Raw genomic sequence first — 16,418 nt, 5'->3', positions numbered from 1 at the left:
GTCATCTTTTCTCTTGGTACATAGTCAAATATAATGGAAATGAGATGGTGTGGGGATGCCTTTCCTTCCACAAGAGCAAGTAAAGTTTTATATATGTTCATTCTTTGCTCTTTTTGTACTGCATGTTTTATACATGATTCAGGTTTAATAACACACCATCAAGTGGTCTGTTTCTGTAGGACTGGGTGTAATTATTCTAACTATATGTCCAACAAACCCTATCCATCTTCTCTGGGTATGAAAGAAATTTCTATAATTTATATGTCACGACTATTGCTTTCAGGGTGATCCTTATGTGCTATTCCTTCGACGTCAGGACTCTCTTGTTGTTACAGTTCAGTTAAATCCATGATGTAGAAATTGAAGACGGATGGAGGATGAAAATTGATTTAATCTGGTTCCTGTTTTCCTTTTCCCACTTTGTTTTTGGTATATATCTGAGAGCTTAAAACCTCTTTCATGCCCTGCCGAAACCTGTACTCCATAAAGAACTGTTTTTCACATCTGTTTCTTTCCTAGTACAAAAGAGAGAATAGACTCTTTCTTTTATAGGCAACATTTTCCAGTTCAGAAACACGTTGTGTTATTTGCACTGTTAGATTTTTATTTAATATTTTGAGGCATTCATCATGTGCATGGTCTACAAAATCCTCATGTGTAAAATGCATTGATCTCAGCAGGCAGTTTACAAACTAACAGGGAGACATCCTTTTTTCCTGTCAAGGGATATCTGTTTGGCTAATCTACACAAATGTAAGAGTATCGTCCCTTTACAAAGTTTAAACTTAAGTTTGTGCAGTTGTTTCTTTTTGTTAAAAGCTTGATAATTAGACTGAATTGCCATTTTAGTTCACTTTATTATTCTACTCTATTTTCTCTGAACAAAGCAAGTTGTGGGCAGTGATTTCTGAGGTCTGGAACTAGACCTGTTAATGCTGTTGTGATACAAAAACCCTTCATTAGATTTCTTTGCCAAATCCCAAATCATTCATCCAGTGTACACTCTAAAAGAAATCTAGTGCTACAACGCATAGATGATTGTGTAAGTAAGACCCAGGAACATGTTATTCTTATTCCATATAAATGTATGTATTACAAAAAAATGCTATACTCACTGTTTCACAAACATTTCAGTGTTTAAACTATGCCTAACTTATGATTATTTCTTGTAAAAAGGGTTATTTTTCCTGTTCACAGATGTCAAATGTTATATAGTATTTTTCTTAAAATGTCAAAATCTTCCTCCACTTACATACCATCTTTGACTTTAAAGCTTTCACTCACCTGCATTACATTGACTCCTAAAAGCAGGAAAGCCCCTGAAGGCCAGTTCTTTAAAGTGACCCTCTGCAGCTGTTATTTGTCAAGCTAAACCGTAGCTGCCGAGTTTCCTTGAAAGTAGAAATGTTAAAAGGCCAGTTAGGGTTAATTGGTTGATGGAGTTATCACTGATTGAAAATGAGCCATTGAGAAAACAACTTTTTTTCTGAAAAGTCATAATGTTTCTGAATTGTTGCATTATATTTAGCCAAGGTCTCCAACATATTCATTTAAATTTTCCTACATACAGTGGACATACTGAACACTGTGAACTATGGTAGCAGATTTATTACAGAAATAATTTGAACTAACTTTACTTAGTTAAAGGCCGACAAACCACTGAAACCATGGAATTATTTCAAACAAATGATTAATTATGTTCAGGCAAATATAGCTACAAAAGAAGAAAACAATGTTCAAGTTGTTTTCGGCAGAAATAATGACCAGCATTGATTTGGTTTACCTAATGTATAAAAAAAAGTTGTAAAAGATTTAAAGGTTCATGTGTGTGACAATAATGTTTGTGCTGTTTAAAATTATACTATTAATGTCTGCTGCAGTTTTTTTCTGTGCCTAAAAGGACCACAAATAAGTGACTAGAGGCATTACAAAAGAAATGTAGGGGGTGGCAACTGATAGACATCAACCTTGAAGTCTGTTACAAAAAAGGCTTTTTCAGCCCCCCCCAGAGAGAGAGAGGTAGAGGTCTCTCATCACAGAGCAGTTTAGCGTGGTGAGATGGTTGAATGCTAGAACTTCATTAAGTCCCTCTATTGTTAACATCTGGGCTCGGAAGAATGGCTCTTTCTCTGGTAAATGTTGCCCTGGCTTAACAAGGGATTTTATTACACCATGGAGTTGACATTGGCAGCAGTGGCACGTCTGGCAATGGAAACCCTTCTACTCTTCAGGTCACAGGAGATCAATCAAAGCAGCCTGTTTCCCTGAAGCCTTCAATTCTTACTAGAACAGGTAGTTGACTGTGTATGCAATGTGGTTTATTCAAGATATAAAACAAACTGTAAGATCTTTTAGCAAATACTGATTAAAATGCTTTCACTATTAAGAAAGCACTCAGGTCTTAGCCCATTTATACATCATTTGGAGCCACTTTTGCAGTAGTATAAACTCCTCTTTCCTTTTTGTATATTTTGTTCTGCCATGCACCTGCCTTCCCCTTTTTGGACCCACATATTCTTTCTTCTTCCAAATCCTTCCTCAAAATGCTTCCACCAGAATTCCCAGTTTAAAGTGCAGCACTAATCTCCCATATCGCTCCATTTGCCAATTTTCTTCACACCATTTCCTCTCTCTCAGTCTCCATCCCCCCTACCTCCCTCTGTTTTGATTCCCTCCCTGGTAGGGATGTGGCTGCCATGGCAACTGCTGAATCATCCTTCACCCTCTGCAGCCGTCCTCTAATTCCATCTCCTGATGCCGCTAGGCCCTCTGTTTTCTAGGCCTCCATTAGTATATTGATTTGACGCTTCAATTTTCTATGTTAGTTGCAGCAGTCTGTGAAGGTTAGTTGCGGAAGAAACGGAAGTGCAGCAGGGCTGAACAGCAGCCATTCGGATGGGTAACGTACCCCATACAGTGAAGCACTGCCTGAGCTATGAGCAACTTATCCAGGACTATCCACGGCTGAAACGCTGGCTGCTGGAGGAGAAGGTGGGCGTTGTTTTTTCTTGTTTGTAATCGGCTGCACATGCTCTGCCACATGACTCTACCATGACAGAGGGATTCACAGCAGCAGCACCGATGACGTGCAGCATGCTGCTTATGTAAAGGTCCTCTTCAATAGAAATTCTGCTCTACTACTCTTTACATGTAACTGTATTTTCAGGATGCATCTTTCTAATTAAGAATGGTGAAATTTCTTCATCTCTCTAAATTGACTGTGACAATAGATGTAGGCTATGCTTCTGTTTCTTATGTGCTGTGTGCCTCAACATTATTATTTGATCACAAGAATAATGTTTGTTTATTTATTTGAAGTAGACAAATGGCTGCCCATAGTGGTTCTTTAAACTAAAATACTATTCACTGATCACATATTAAGCTTCTATTTAATAATTAATAGATTTCATATATGTCATTGAAAAGCACTCAAGAAACATGTAATTCAGTATGTAGTTTTTTGGCATCCTATATCTCATTGCTTTGGTTTTATGGTCTGTAAATGTATTAAATGCCCACTGTAGGCTTCATTTTTAATTGTTAGGCTACCTTTAAAGTGTAGTAACATTGGAAATACCACAGTGTAAAAATACTGCATTACAAGTAAAAGCCATGCGTTTAAAATAGTACTCCAAAGCAAAGCCTATAAGTAAAACTACTGTATTAATGAGGCTACAGTATGCAGCAAATATTTTTTGTATTTATTAAAGGTAATTCAAAACTGCAGAATAGGCCTACTGTTTGGTAGTTAAATCGTTGACAGTATATCAATTTTTTTAAATACATATTGTGGAATAAAAAATACACAATTGAAATTAAGTAAAAGTAAAAGTAGCACACGTTGTAACTACTCAAGTAACATTGACAACATACATGTAGCCTAACATAGTTAACGCTAACGTTACAGTAACGTCAGAGTAGGCTTAACTGTAACATTAACTACTTACTTAACTACTAGCCAGTTTAGCTAGCTCAGTTAACGGCTTATCACAGTAAGTCATTTATTGTCTTGTGTTAGCTAGCTAGCTAGTTAGTGAAAACAGTTTAGTGTCTAGCTTGAAACAGACATTTATCTCAGAAGGTGGCGAACGAAAACGGAGACACATGAACCGTGACTATTGGACTTACCTTTGTCAGGTAGACAGAAAAAAGACTCCAAATGAGTGCTAATGATGGTCTTTATCTGCTGGAATGAACTGTTTGCTAACACGTTAGCCGTTATAACACCTGAATGAGCTAACTAGCTGCCATATCTTACCTTGTTTTGTTTCTTTGCTGATTACAAGGGACAAGGGAATAATGAGATTCAGACTTTATTTTTCCAGTCAATGGTTTAGACCTGTGGTTCAAACCAGAAAAGTACCTAGATCCTCAGGATATTTTTTTTAGTTAGTGTGGAGTCACCCATACCTTCTTTCCCAGTCTTTTTTCAATGAGACACATCCTGGGTTTGCATATTAATGTCATGACAGGCTTCTGTTTTGGTTCTTAAGGTTTCAGACAGTCAACATGTCCTGGAGCATCCCACGCCAAAAGGATGACTGACTGCTTGTGTTCAGTGTACTCTGTTTTATATTTCTTATTCACATCTCTGTTTATCTTTGATATTTTTCCAGACAAATACAGGACATGAGTTTCCAGAGTTTGTTAAAATAGTTGAAGTTGGGCCAAGAGATGGACTTCAAAATGAAAAGGTATTCACTGTAATTTCAGTCACAGATCTCATTTATATTTATAAATAAGCACCGTTGTTTTGTACATGATCACCCCTGGAAACCCCCTTTTTATACATAAAACAATCTATAACATATGGGCTGTGTGCCATAATTGCCAGGAGCATGTGTTTCACATTTTCTTTGAAATTGAATAAGAAAGATGACACGGCTTCTGGCCTAGTTCACTGTGCTTAGCATGTCACTGCTTTATCATTTTCTTATTTGTTTGCCTGTAGGCTTACAGATTGCCCTGGACGCAGGGATAATTTTATCTACCACAATGTGTTATTATGAGATATTTGTGTATAATGAGAGATCTTAAAATATTCAGCAAGTGCAAGATTCAGCATGTGAATATAGATGTGATTGACAAGCAGCATAGCAAAAGAAAAAATGCCGGATATATGCTCGTTGTACCTCCCATAGTGAATCATATCTAGAAAGAGCAGTTTCAGTTTCATTGTTCCCCAGGAAATTGTTCCGACAGGGGTGAAAATCCAGCTGATAGACATGCTCTCGGAAACAGGCTTGGCTGTGATTGAGGCCACCAGCTTTGTCTCTTCAAAGTGGGTACCGCAGGTAATAACTCTTCTTTGTGCATAGCAAAAGAGTGCTGAGTGATTTATTAGGCTCTCTTTCTTGTCTGCATACTACTACTGAAGAAAATATGCTCCTCTAGTATCTTTGTTGGGCCCACAGATGCTTTTGGGAAGAATATTTTAAGATATTCTTCATATAGTCACCCTCTCATTCCCTGTCATAAATTGGACTACTATTTACTTCCTGAAAAAGAGCAAACATGAACATGTCCAATTTTATTTACTGAGAGTCCTTTAAGAGATGTCTGCTGCCTACAAGCATATGAAAACATTTGTGCAGGATTGATGTATTTGCAGATGATGTTAAAGGTTTATTTGTGCAGGATGATGTATTTGCAGATGATGTTAAAGGTTTATTTTTCTACATCATTATTCCCCCCCTCCACCCCTTTTCATTTAGATGGCTGACCATACTGATGTACTCAGAGGAATCCAGAGAGCACCTCATGTTCGGTACCCTGTTTTGACACCTAACATGCAAGGCTTCCAGGAGGCTGTAAGCATTAATTTTAAACTCAGTATGAAGATCTATGGTACAAACCCTGGCTATTTACCCATGCTTGTCAATTTGAGTTAACTGTTGGCACCACATTTTTTTCCCCAGATAGTTCCTGCACTTGCGTAAGTGTGACTGCTCAAAACGTTTTTACAAGTTAATTTTTCTCTCCTGTTTTAAGGTTGCAGCTGGTGCTACTGAAGTGGCGGTGTTTGGGTCAGCGTCTGAAACCTTCAGTAAAAAAAATATTAACTGCTCTATTGATGAAAGCATGCTGAGGTTTAAGGAAGTTATTAACACTGCCAAAGAGAGACAGATCCCAGTCCGTGGGTTAGTATTCTAGATAATTGTCCCTTACAATGAGCAAACACACATACTGTATCTAACCATGTGATTGTTTTTTTTACTCCAATTGAAAACATAGTTGAAAATACTGCAGTAGAAGGAAGAAGAAAAAAAAACAATTTAGTTATAATACAGTAGCTTTATAGCAAACGTCCAGATGTACACCAGGTTATATCTAAGCATTAGTGAACCACAGATGCAGATTGAAATGAATGCAAACCAAAAAGGGTAGGTTACTCGATATGGTTCCAATTGAAATGCATGTTATTGTAGATTATATGCATCTTTCTCCCAGATGAACCCATCAAAACAAATATGGATTAGTGTAAACACTGCCACTTTCCAAGTGCCAAATACTCTTTAATAGTTACCAAATGGCATCAAATCAATATCTGAATTAACACCAAAATCTATTCACCAATCTGTCCTACACATGTCATGTAACTCTCATCTTTATGCTTTAAAAATATATGAGGGACTAACAGATAAACAGCCCAAATAACAAAAAACATCAGAATCAGAATCTACCATGATCTTCTACACTCCAATGAGCTCTTCATTTTAACAAGAGCAGGCAACTATAACACAGCGATTCAAAATGTTGGTTTTTATTTCAGTGATAGGCCCTACATATAATCCTGTTTTTAGGAATATAGAAACAAAAGTCAGGAAGACAATACCTTTGCATGCTTAGGCCTCCTGTAGTTTTATTTCTTATGCATCTGCATTCAATCCTCTCATTTGTTATTCCTTGCTGTCCTGGGGCTGTCTGTTGTCATCAGCTGATTCCATCAACTGATCTCAGTGACACACCTGCTGCCTCTGTTTAAAGATGATTTTCTCTCTGCCTTAAGTGCATCCACGCTACTGTTATGCGTGTAGTACCTTCACGGCTGTTACGCTATTTAAATCTGTTCTCTCTGATGCTGTCAGCTGTCATTTTAGTGCAAATTGTCACAAATGCCAAATCGCCCCTCCACCTCCCCATCACCGCCTGTCTTCACTGATTCATCATCTTCATCAGAATCATCATCATCATCATCATCAGCTGCCACCACCACCAGTGTCTGGACTCCATGGGGGGATTTACTTTGCTGTTGATCAGGGCAGACGACCCACAGTTACAAATCTCCCTGTAGAGTCTAAGTCAAAAGACTTTCTGCCATGACATAATTTTCACATATCATCTGTTTTATTCTTTGCTTCACTTCATTCACTTCTCTCTCCTCATTAAATCATCAAAGTAATCCGCCGGTCGAAGTTCTCCATTGTACAGTAAATTGCTGCTCCATACACAGGAGTTAGTTTTTTATAGTTCATTCATCAAATGTTACATAAACACATCAAATTTTTACAAATGTCCTCTTTCAGATATGTTTCTTGTGCCCTTGGATGCCCCCACGAGGGATATATTGAACCTTCCAAAGTATCTGAGGTGAGATAAACCTTTTACATTCTTATACTTTTATCTTTACTGAAACACTCACTTCAGAAAATATTAATGAAATGTTGTCACAACATCGCAAATTGGCAAACATTTACAAAATACAGGTTCTAGACATATATACTAAAAGAATATATTTGTTAAGGTCAACTCTTTACTGATTTCCTGTTAACGAGAGTATTTTGCAATGTTTTCACTATTCTTAAGGTGGCAAAGAGTTTATACGAATTGGGCTGCTATGAGATTTCCTTGGGGGATACTATCGGTGTTGGTACTCCAGGTTCCATGTTGAAGATGCTGCAGAGTGTGAAGAAGGAGGTACCCACCAACGCTCTAGCAGTTCACTGCCACGACACTTATGGGCAAGCACTGCCCAACATCCTTACTGCACTTCAGGTAAGAACTCATATAGAATGACTTAACTGTCTGGTCAAAATTAAAGGCAGAAAAACCCCCAAAATATGTAAAAACAACTACTACTGACAATAATGCTTTATTATGTTATGGTCATTATTATTACTATATTTATTATAACCAACAGTAGAAGAAGTAGTATATTTTGGTAGTATTGCAGTAATAAAAGTAATAAAAAAGCTCTTAATATTTCACTTTAGACTTGCAAACAAGGGGCCAAATAAAATATATTACAAATAAAAATATGATGTTGCAAATCCGCCATCATAATAGCAATGGGCCAAGGTACAGACACGCCTGGACTTACTTTTATTGTTTTGACAACAAAAATAAAATATGAGCCAAACTTTATACAATACATTTCTGTCTTAAAATAAAAATAAATTACAAAAACACACAGCTCAATTCCTAAACCAGATTTATAACAATCTATCCCTCTGTCTAAAAATAAATTGTAATAAAAGTTTACAAGGTGCTGCTCTCTCTGTCCTGCCTGACTCTGAGTAAGAATCGCTCAAGGCACCTGGCATTTCTGGAAGTTCTTTAAATAAAAGGGGATCGGCTACAAGACTGCTCCCAAAGTAGGGTGGAGGGACCTGTGAATTCTTGGAAATGCTGAGGAAGGAGCTTGGAAAAGCTCAAAACTTGGCAGACATCAAACAGACGTCTTTGAAAATAAAAGTAAAGGAGTGACCTGCAAATTTAGTGAAGTAATATCACTGTGGGATCTCTGAAAAAGAAGAAAAATTCTCAGGTGACATGAGCTCTGACAATTCTGGGAGGACAAGCGTGAGTCCTGCCTTTTTTTAATGGGAAGAAATGTTTGAAAATATCTGTATCTTTGTGTGAGGGATGTGAAAAGTTCCAGTACTTTCTCTTGCAGAAGTCTGCAGAGGGCTTACAAAAACTGGCATGGTTAGAAGACGAGGTCCGTATCTCAGAGTTCTCCACTGTACTGCCCAAGCACAAGACAGTAATGCATCCATTCTCATGATCCACACATCCTCTCATGTTGAATTGTTACTTTCTGCAATGGCTTGGCAAGCAATCTCTGGGCACCTTCTCGTTCACATGCACATCTTTCTCTTCATGATGAACATGAACACTCATGTGGAGAACCGCAGGACAATTATGGATAAATGCCCAGCCTTTACATAAATCAATGTTCTTACTCATGATGACATGAAGAGGAGCAACCAGATGTGGAAGAAAGTCAAGGTGGTGATGCTTGTTCCAGGATATCTTTCAACTTTCTTAAGTAACTGCCAACATTGTAGAGACCACAAGTCCATTCTGAGGCTTAAGTCATTATTCCTGCTGGGGATAATCTTATGTAAAGAGGCCCCCAATCCATCTCTTTTGACAATTTTGGGGCAGGAGTTACAGTACATTCAAAAACAGCATCTTTTCTTCATTTTTACACAATTGAGTAAATGATAGAATCATGCAAAAGGAACTGACATTTTTATCAAAATGTTTAATTAAGATTCTGTCCCTTTAAGGTTGTATGAATTTATATCAAAATCAAGTATTTAAGAGCTTACATCTTAAACAAATGTTGACATTTTGAGTATAAAACAATGTGTCACTGTCCAAGTGTTTATAAAACTCACTGTAAACTTGAATCTGCCCTGAGCTTTAATGACAATGTGTCAGTTTACGACATTATGAATGTATCCTCTGTTTTAGGAGTATTGAGACGGCACAAAACAAATGTGTAGGTTACAATGGGACGCACAGAAAAGCAGGAACCATCAGTCAACAAGGAAGAGGGGCATTAAGAAACATGATCTAAGCCTCCCCACAAAGCAAGATGATTCACTGCCCACTGCCCACTGAAGAAAAAATCCCAGAATCTTAATGAACATAAGATATTTCCAACAGGCCCTTCCATCACAGTGCACATATATTGTAGTGAAGAAGAAAAAAAAGTCATTGACTATTACTGTAATATACAGTACTCTGTTTCCATACAGGTCACAAACATGTAATTAGGTTGTAAATCCATGTGGAAGAGCTCTCGTCGTGTGTTTTTTTTCCAACGCTTTTGCCCGTAGCAAGCTTAAAACTGACATAAATCCAGACATAAAACAAAGTCCTGCAGATATGGCTGTATCAGTTCTCTGAAGCACATTGTCATTGCAGAAGAGGAAGCTCATTGGGGGCTGGGTGGGTCAACAGATGTGAGGGGGTCAGCACAAAGGCTCACCTATTCAGTGTCTGTTGGACAAAGCAACTGAGAGCTAGGTGGATAGAAGGGCCCTGGGGGGCTCCTAACTCATCTGTCGCTTGGCTGTTGAACTCTCTAACAATGCAGTGATTAAAGGCCAGTGGAAAATGATCCTTTCATTCGCTCGCTGCTGAGCACGTGATAAATAGCGCCGCAGCTGCAGTCCCAAATCAACCCAAGAAACTTTGATAGCACTTGTAAGTATCTGGTCTTACTATGCTTTGTGACATTTAGTTTGCATAAATTACAGCATGCAGTAATTACTGTGGTAATGTCATTAATTTACAATGTCGCCCAAGAATAACATAGACCTTGTTTTGAGACCTAGAAACTTTTAATTAACAACAGTTAATCTCCCACCAGAGAGACGACAACTTAATATTAATACTTTTAAATACAATAGTTATGGTTGTTACCACATATGTAGCTGGTATTTTCCATATGTTACACACATTCATTTCATGATATTATATTTACAGTAGGTATAACTTCTTACTGCATTACTATGTACTAAATATAATCCTGTATACAGTGGTTTAAATGTGTTTGTATGCTTACTGTATCTACTGTATCATAAATAAATAAATATTTACATTTTATAACATTATTATTATTAGAGAATTATTAAGAATGAATACATGGCGGTTCATAGTATTGTAACTTGAGATAGCAGATACTTGCCTTGTAACTGGTGTGTAAAAAAGAAAATTAACTGAGTTTACAGCTCTTAAATAAATATTTTACTGCACCATAATTTTTTTTAATATAACCCTAAAACTTAATTCATGGTATACAATGCCAGCACACAATCACACATCACAGTAGAGCATTTGGGAAGAAGTGGAAGAATGGAAAAATTCTGGTGTGATTAAGGCCAACTCTAATATTAATGCTTTTCTCTTCATTATCTATACAGTGCTACTTATCTGTAACCATGCAATATTGTGCTGAAGAAAAGCTCAACAATGTCTATGTGTAAAGTCGCAAATATTTAAGTAAGCCTTCATTTTGAATGTCAGAGTGAAAAAGCGCAGATGGAAGGTTAAATTCGTCTGTTGATAATATTTACAATGATTCATCAAAGCTGCCCTGTGGCCACAGAAAATAATGTCAGCCGAGGATGTTTTGCCTACCCATAAACAAGATGAAAATGAAAGATTTGATCATAGTTTTTCATTACTGTGTGCCAGAAGTCCACACCACCAACTGGGAAAGAAACAAATTCCCCCAGCGCTGTCAGCCCTGAGTCACCTCTTTTGTTCTTGATAAAGACATTCCTCAGTCTTTGTACCTTTTTTTTTCTCAGGAGGTCTGGGGGGGCTTTGTTAGAAACCTACTCCTGGCAGGTCACACAATGACAATGTATGTACTTAGATTTCACAGCCTTGGCAAGTAAAATTATTTATTCTTACCCGCAATTTTGGTGTATTATGTACAGCTGCAGCTGGGGAGTACAGTATAACCTGTTTGTCCTCACAGTCACACTTGAGCTCTCTGCTAACATAATACCATTCATCTTCAGTATTTTCAGTTGTCTCTGGCCATGAGGCCCTGTTGGACAGTTACGGGCTCTGCGAGTTCAATAACTTGGTTTTAGGAACCCTCAAAGATGTACTGGAAGTGTTTGATAACTTTAATTCATATGATATAGATGTGTCAGAATTGACCTTAAGTCTAATTTACATCTGCAGCTCCCGGGTACGTTAATGTAATACATTAAAGGAAAAGATTCATTCAACATTCAAGACCTTATAATAACCGACAAGACCAAACATCACAAAGAAGAACCAAAGTATAATCATTCATGGAAAAAAGCAGGTTCACAGTTGTAATATTATTGTTAAATACAATATATAATCTTCTAATGATATATTTACCACGCCTACGACTTGGCCAATAATAACAATTTCAACAAGTGCATTCAGCGTTGTACTATTTGTTTTATGGATTGTCTCTGTCAGTTTTATTTTTCAGTCCTTGTGGCTACTCCGACCAAATTAATTTCCTTGTTTTGGGTGTCACAATGTTAAAGATGTTTTGATTTGATAGTGTTCTTTACCTGTTACTGACCACATAGTTTCCACCTGAACATAAGGACATAAAATTGAATTGAAACAACAGGATCCTAGGATTCAGATCAGAATTTGTTATATATTATTAAGACTGGTTGTCATGGTTAATGGTTGCTCTGCATTTATGGAGCCCAGTAATCCATAAAGAAGTTGAAATAGAGTTTAGTGTAGTTTATGCTCAAAAAAATCATGAAGAAAACATGTCATTTATTTATTATTTTTATGTTTGTTTTGTCTCCTAGCTGCCCCTTAATATCCAGTGTCAAGCTTAGTTATGTGTTCCTGGAAAGAGGTGATATATGTGTCAACAGTGGATCTGTGATGGTTTCTAACAGCTTCCAGGTTTATGTAGCAGTGGGTAAAGCATCACTGCTTCATATCCTTCAGTGAATGCATGCTCTCTCTTTCTCTCTCTCTCTGACGCAGTTATAAAACCAAAATGGGAGCATGTCCATCTCCAGCCTCGTCCGCTCATAGTATATAGAATGTCAACAAGCTTGTCCCAAAGCATGCGAGTTTGAAACTGCGTGTCTTTACCCTGGAATGCATTGTTTTTATACGACCACAGCTCACTGAATATGGCTTTTTAACACTGGTTGCACATCTGGTTTCTGGGCAGTGTGAACCTAACTGAGCATTGGCAAGCTTGAGCTGCTGACCACCAATTCCTGCGCGATTAGTGTCCAGAGGAACAGGGCACGCTGCTGAAGGGTCCGTTTTGTTCCTCTCCGAAACAGTATGCGAAGGACCCCCGGCCTTACACGGTTAGCAGCTGAAAGCGAGAGGATTGGCATGCTAGATTACAACTCTGTGTTTATACTACAAAAAAGTCTGCCTAGTACAATATCCTGCTCTGGCTTTATCCAAGGTCTGGAAATCTTGTGCACTGCACACACCGGAGTAGATCTCCTCCTCCTTCTACCCCACCTCCTCCTCTTTCTTTGCCAACACAAACAGCAATTACGCCTGGCTCAGACGGGCCTTGCAAGAAGTAGGTTCTTGTCTGGAGAAAAGGCATCCAATTAGCAGCATTGTTCAAAAAAAGCCAATAGAGATTCTTTTAATTTGGCTCGCTTGGTTCGGCTCCATGGGGTGAAAGTACTTCGTGACCCAATGCCACTGAAAGGATCAGCATGCTCATTTTGCCTCACTGTGGGTTCCTCTGACATCTGGCCCTGCCACGGAAGCTGGAAAACATCTTTCATATTCTCATGACGATCCCAGGGACATGTGGAAAATATCCCGAGACCTTAGTCCATAATCACTGAAAAACTGATGGTCTGGCCTTGTAATTTTTTTGGTGTGAAAACAAAGGTTACACTTGTGGTTAGGTTATATACTTAAATTGCAAGAACTGCAGTTTTTTCTCTTTATGTAATATGTGCGTTCAGAGAAATTATGTCTATAAGAATTAGCTCCTTTGGCAATAACATAAAAAAGCATTTGAAATTCAGAAACAAATAAAAAAAAAACGCAGGATTATTTTTCATGTAGTGGACACTAGGAATTGTTGGCAGTAAGAAAGAACAACAAACATTTCCTACAAAATATAACAATTAAGTTGATTGTAAGCACCCAATGAGCCAAACACATAAAGTAAACAGCCTTAAAAGTAATCTCTTGCAGGCTCCATCAATAAAATAATTTATGACATGAATGATTATATGTAGCAATTGCAAGTTTGTCTAGTGATGAATTCCCGTAGTGTTGGCACGGTGTAAAAGGACACTGTCCAGCTGAGGAAAAAAATGTCTTCTCAATGTGGCAAGAAAGTGAATCCCCATGGTTAAGGAAAGAGTAGTGCTGTAAAAACATGAGTAACCCAAAGAATTAGAAACATATGAAATATTCTGTTAATAATGTTCCACTCATACGAACAGGGCCATAATTATGTGGTACTAGTTGTTTGAGCTGACAAAGAGGATGACTAAGCCATACAGTGGGACATTCTGTGCCCACTCATCCTCAGGACATTAGCCCACAGTTCTCCTAAACAGCTGTAAAACAAAACCGCAGCCCTGGCAAGGTGTGCTGCCGTGGGCAGAACAATCCAACAGAACAAGGATCTTTGTTTCTGGATTTAAACCTGAGGTGAAGCTTGTGTGGAGGCGTTGAATGTCTCTGTTGTGTGTCCTTTGCAGATGGGGGTCTGTGTGGTGGATTCTGCAGTAGCTGGCCTGGGAGGTTGCCCATACGCTCAGGGGTCATCTGGCAATGTTTCAACAGAGGATGTTCTCTACATGCTCCATGGCATGGGCATTGAAACTGTAAGTGTGTCTTCACACTGCACTTTGTATTTTGTGTGTCTATAATCCCAACAGATCAACCAAACTCAACAATCTTTCAGAACTCCTTTACATAAGCAGATTGCTCTGCAAACATACGGCTCTGTAAATGTTTATTTATAATATCAGTGGTTTTACACAATTTGCACAAGCCCACAGTGTTGCGTGCCCAGTCTCAGGAACAATTTATTTAACAACCCCTACCTCTGCTGGAGAGATATGTTTACTGCACTTTAGTTTTCTACCTGTTGCACACTTTCCATTAAATTTATGCTTGCCCTTAAGTAGACACTGTTTGTTAATCTTAAAATAAAAATATTTAAAACCTTGTAGATATTGCATTTTAACTAGTCTAGCATTAGTCCACACATCATTCAGGGATGGGAGAAAAACGTGTTCTGGTTTATTGGCATTTCTTTAAACCAATCGCAATCGTCTTCGGCGGTCCTAAGTGCCGGGAAGGGACTTGTTTTGGTAGAACGTGTACGTTCAAAGTTCTTTTAGTCGTGCAACAGAAAACTCCAATTAGACAGATAGTCTAGCTGTCTGGATTGACCCTGCAGAGATCTGAGGAGGAGTTAACTGTAGTCCTTATAAATGGACCAGAGTTTAGAATCCCAACACAAAGAAAGCAGAAGTTAACGGACATCCAGCCTAAAAAAAGGGACATCCGGCGGAATCTCCGGCAGCATCTGAACAATCCCGGAAATTAAACATCGTCAATAAAGACTACATTTTACCTGATACTACAATATTTTTCTTTGCAGGGTGTGAACCTGGCCAAAGTTATAGAGGCGGGTGACTTCATCTGCAACGCTTTACGTCGCGAGACAAACTCCAAGGTTGCCAAGGCAAGAGGCAGAACACTGTGATGGGTTTCTATAAGGGACAATATTTAAATATTTGACTCTGTTCAATTTAAAGTACTTCCCCTTTTGTTGCTGCCTTCAGATTTGTTGCCTTTGCTTTTGTAGTTGTGCTTTTTGTCACAGATGTCTCACCCATATAATCTAAAGAATTATCAGAACAACATTGTGTTTGTGTTCCAAAAATCTGTTTCGAGCTTAGTTCCCTAAATTTTTTTCCACAATTTAGAGTCTATTACTAGAAGGAAGAAGGGTCATTATGATCAATTTGATCTTATTTAAATCAACTCATTTTTGAGTTGGCTTTTTTTTTTGTTGCTGTAAAGCAAAGTATTCATTTGTAAGAAATGTCAAGATTGATGAATTGAGAAGTCATGAATACATAATGGATTTTTTAAAACCTGAATTTTACACCTTTGTTTCAAAACTTTCTAATATTTATTTGGCTCAGACAAATAAACCCAGTAAAGGTCAGTCACTTTGACTTCGTAGCTCAGTGGTCTTATAAAATAAAGTAACAGAATATGAATTGAGTCTGTTTTGGCAACTTGCTGAACTTCAAAACACCACAGATGTTTCATTTTAATAAACAGAGATGTCGAAAAGCAAAAGGAAGAAGCTCCTTCCTCCTTTATAAAAATGGATCTGTTTATGCCCTTTACTCTTTCTCCTTTTCCTACCTGAGTCGGATCAACAATGATTAGCAACTGAAAACACATCTCCTCTCAGAATACCATAAAAATAACAAGTTAAAAGCTGCCTCCAAAAGTCTTTTTGCTCTCATGTTTGCCAAAGATCATTTAAAAAAAACGTTAAAAAAATAATAAAAAACGTTTACCATGACATAAGCTATGTGTCTGTGTGAGTGTCAAATGTTTTCTCCTGCCTGTTTACATCTTACTGTGCTCATCTGTAAAACATAATCAAATAAAAAATGTAATGAGACACTAAA

General features: G+C 37.8%; 1 protein-coding gene and 1 long non-coding RNA gene across 11 annotated transcripts in view; one reads left to right on the top strand and one right to left on the bottom strand.

Annotated features, from left to right (window-relative positions):
* The window catches only part of LOC117960265, a 15,572-nt gene extending 11,309 nt beyond the window's left edge, over positions 1-4,263 (bottom strand). Inside the window, exons 1-2 of one of the 2 annotated variants that reach the window (XR_004660102.1) lie at positions 4,129-4,263; positions 1,285-1,391 (exon numbers count right to left, since the gene is read on the bottom strand). This is a non-coding gene — a long non-coding RNA (uncharacterized LOC117960265). The remainder of the gene's footprint in view (positions 1-1,284; positions 1,392-4,128) is intronic. The other variant, XR_004660103.1, reaches the window with a different exon arrangement.
* Positions 1-16,418, top strand: part of hmgcll1 (3-hydroxymethyl-3-methylglutaryl-CoA lyase-like 1) — a 16,658-nt gene extending 240 nt beyond the window's left edge. Inside the window, exons 2-10 of one of the 9 annotated variants that reach the window (XM_034897998.1) lie at positions 2,826-2,991; positions 4,617-4,694; positions 5,187-5,294; positions 5,715-5,810; positions 5,992-6,140; positions 7,527-7,590; positions 7,807-7,995; positions 14,457-14,582; positions 15,368-16,418. In XM_034897998.1, the coding sequence (XP_034753889.1) occupies positions 2,896-2,991; positions 4,617-4,694; positions 5,187-5,294; positions 5,715-5,810; positions 5,992-6,140; positions 7,527-7,590; positions 7,807-7,995; positions 14,457-14,582; positions 15,368-15,472 (1,011 nt within the window). In that variant the 5' untranslated portion in view covers positions 2,826-2,895 and the 3' untranslated portion in view covers positions 15,473-16,418. Of the gene's footprint in view, positions 1-2,825; positions 2,992-3,893; positions 4,138-4,616; positions 4,695-5,186; positions 5,295-5,714; positions 5,811-5,991; positions 6,141-7,526; positions 7,591-7,806; positions 7,996-14,456; positions 14,583-15,367 lie in introns of those variants that run through there. The other 8 variants (XM_034898006.1, XM_034897999.1, XM_034898001.1 and 5 more) reach the window with 8 other exon arrangements.

This window comes from Etheostoma cragini, chromosome 17 (assembly GCF_013103735.1).
Source record: "Etheostoma cragini isolate CJK2018 chromosome 17, CSU_Ecrag_1.0, whole genome shotgun sequence".
Lineage (NCBI taxonomy): Eukaryota > Metazoa > Chordata > Actinopteri > Perciformes > Percidae > Etheostoma > Etheostoma cragini.
The sequence above is the reverse complement of the archived record's forward strand: the minus strand, read 5'-3'. Positions and strand labels throughout refer to the sequence as shown.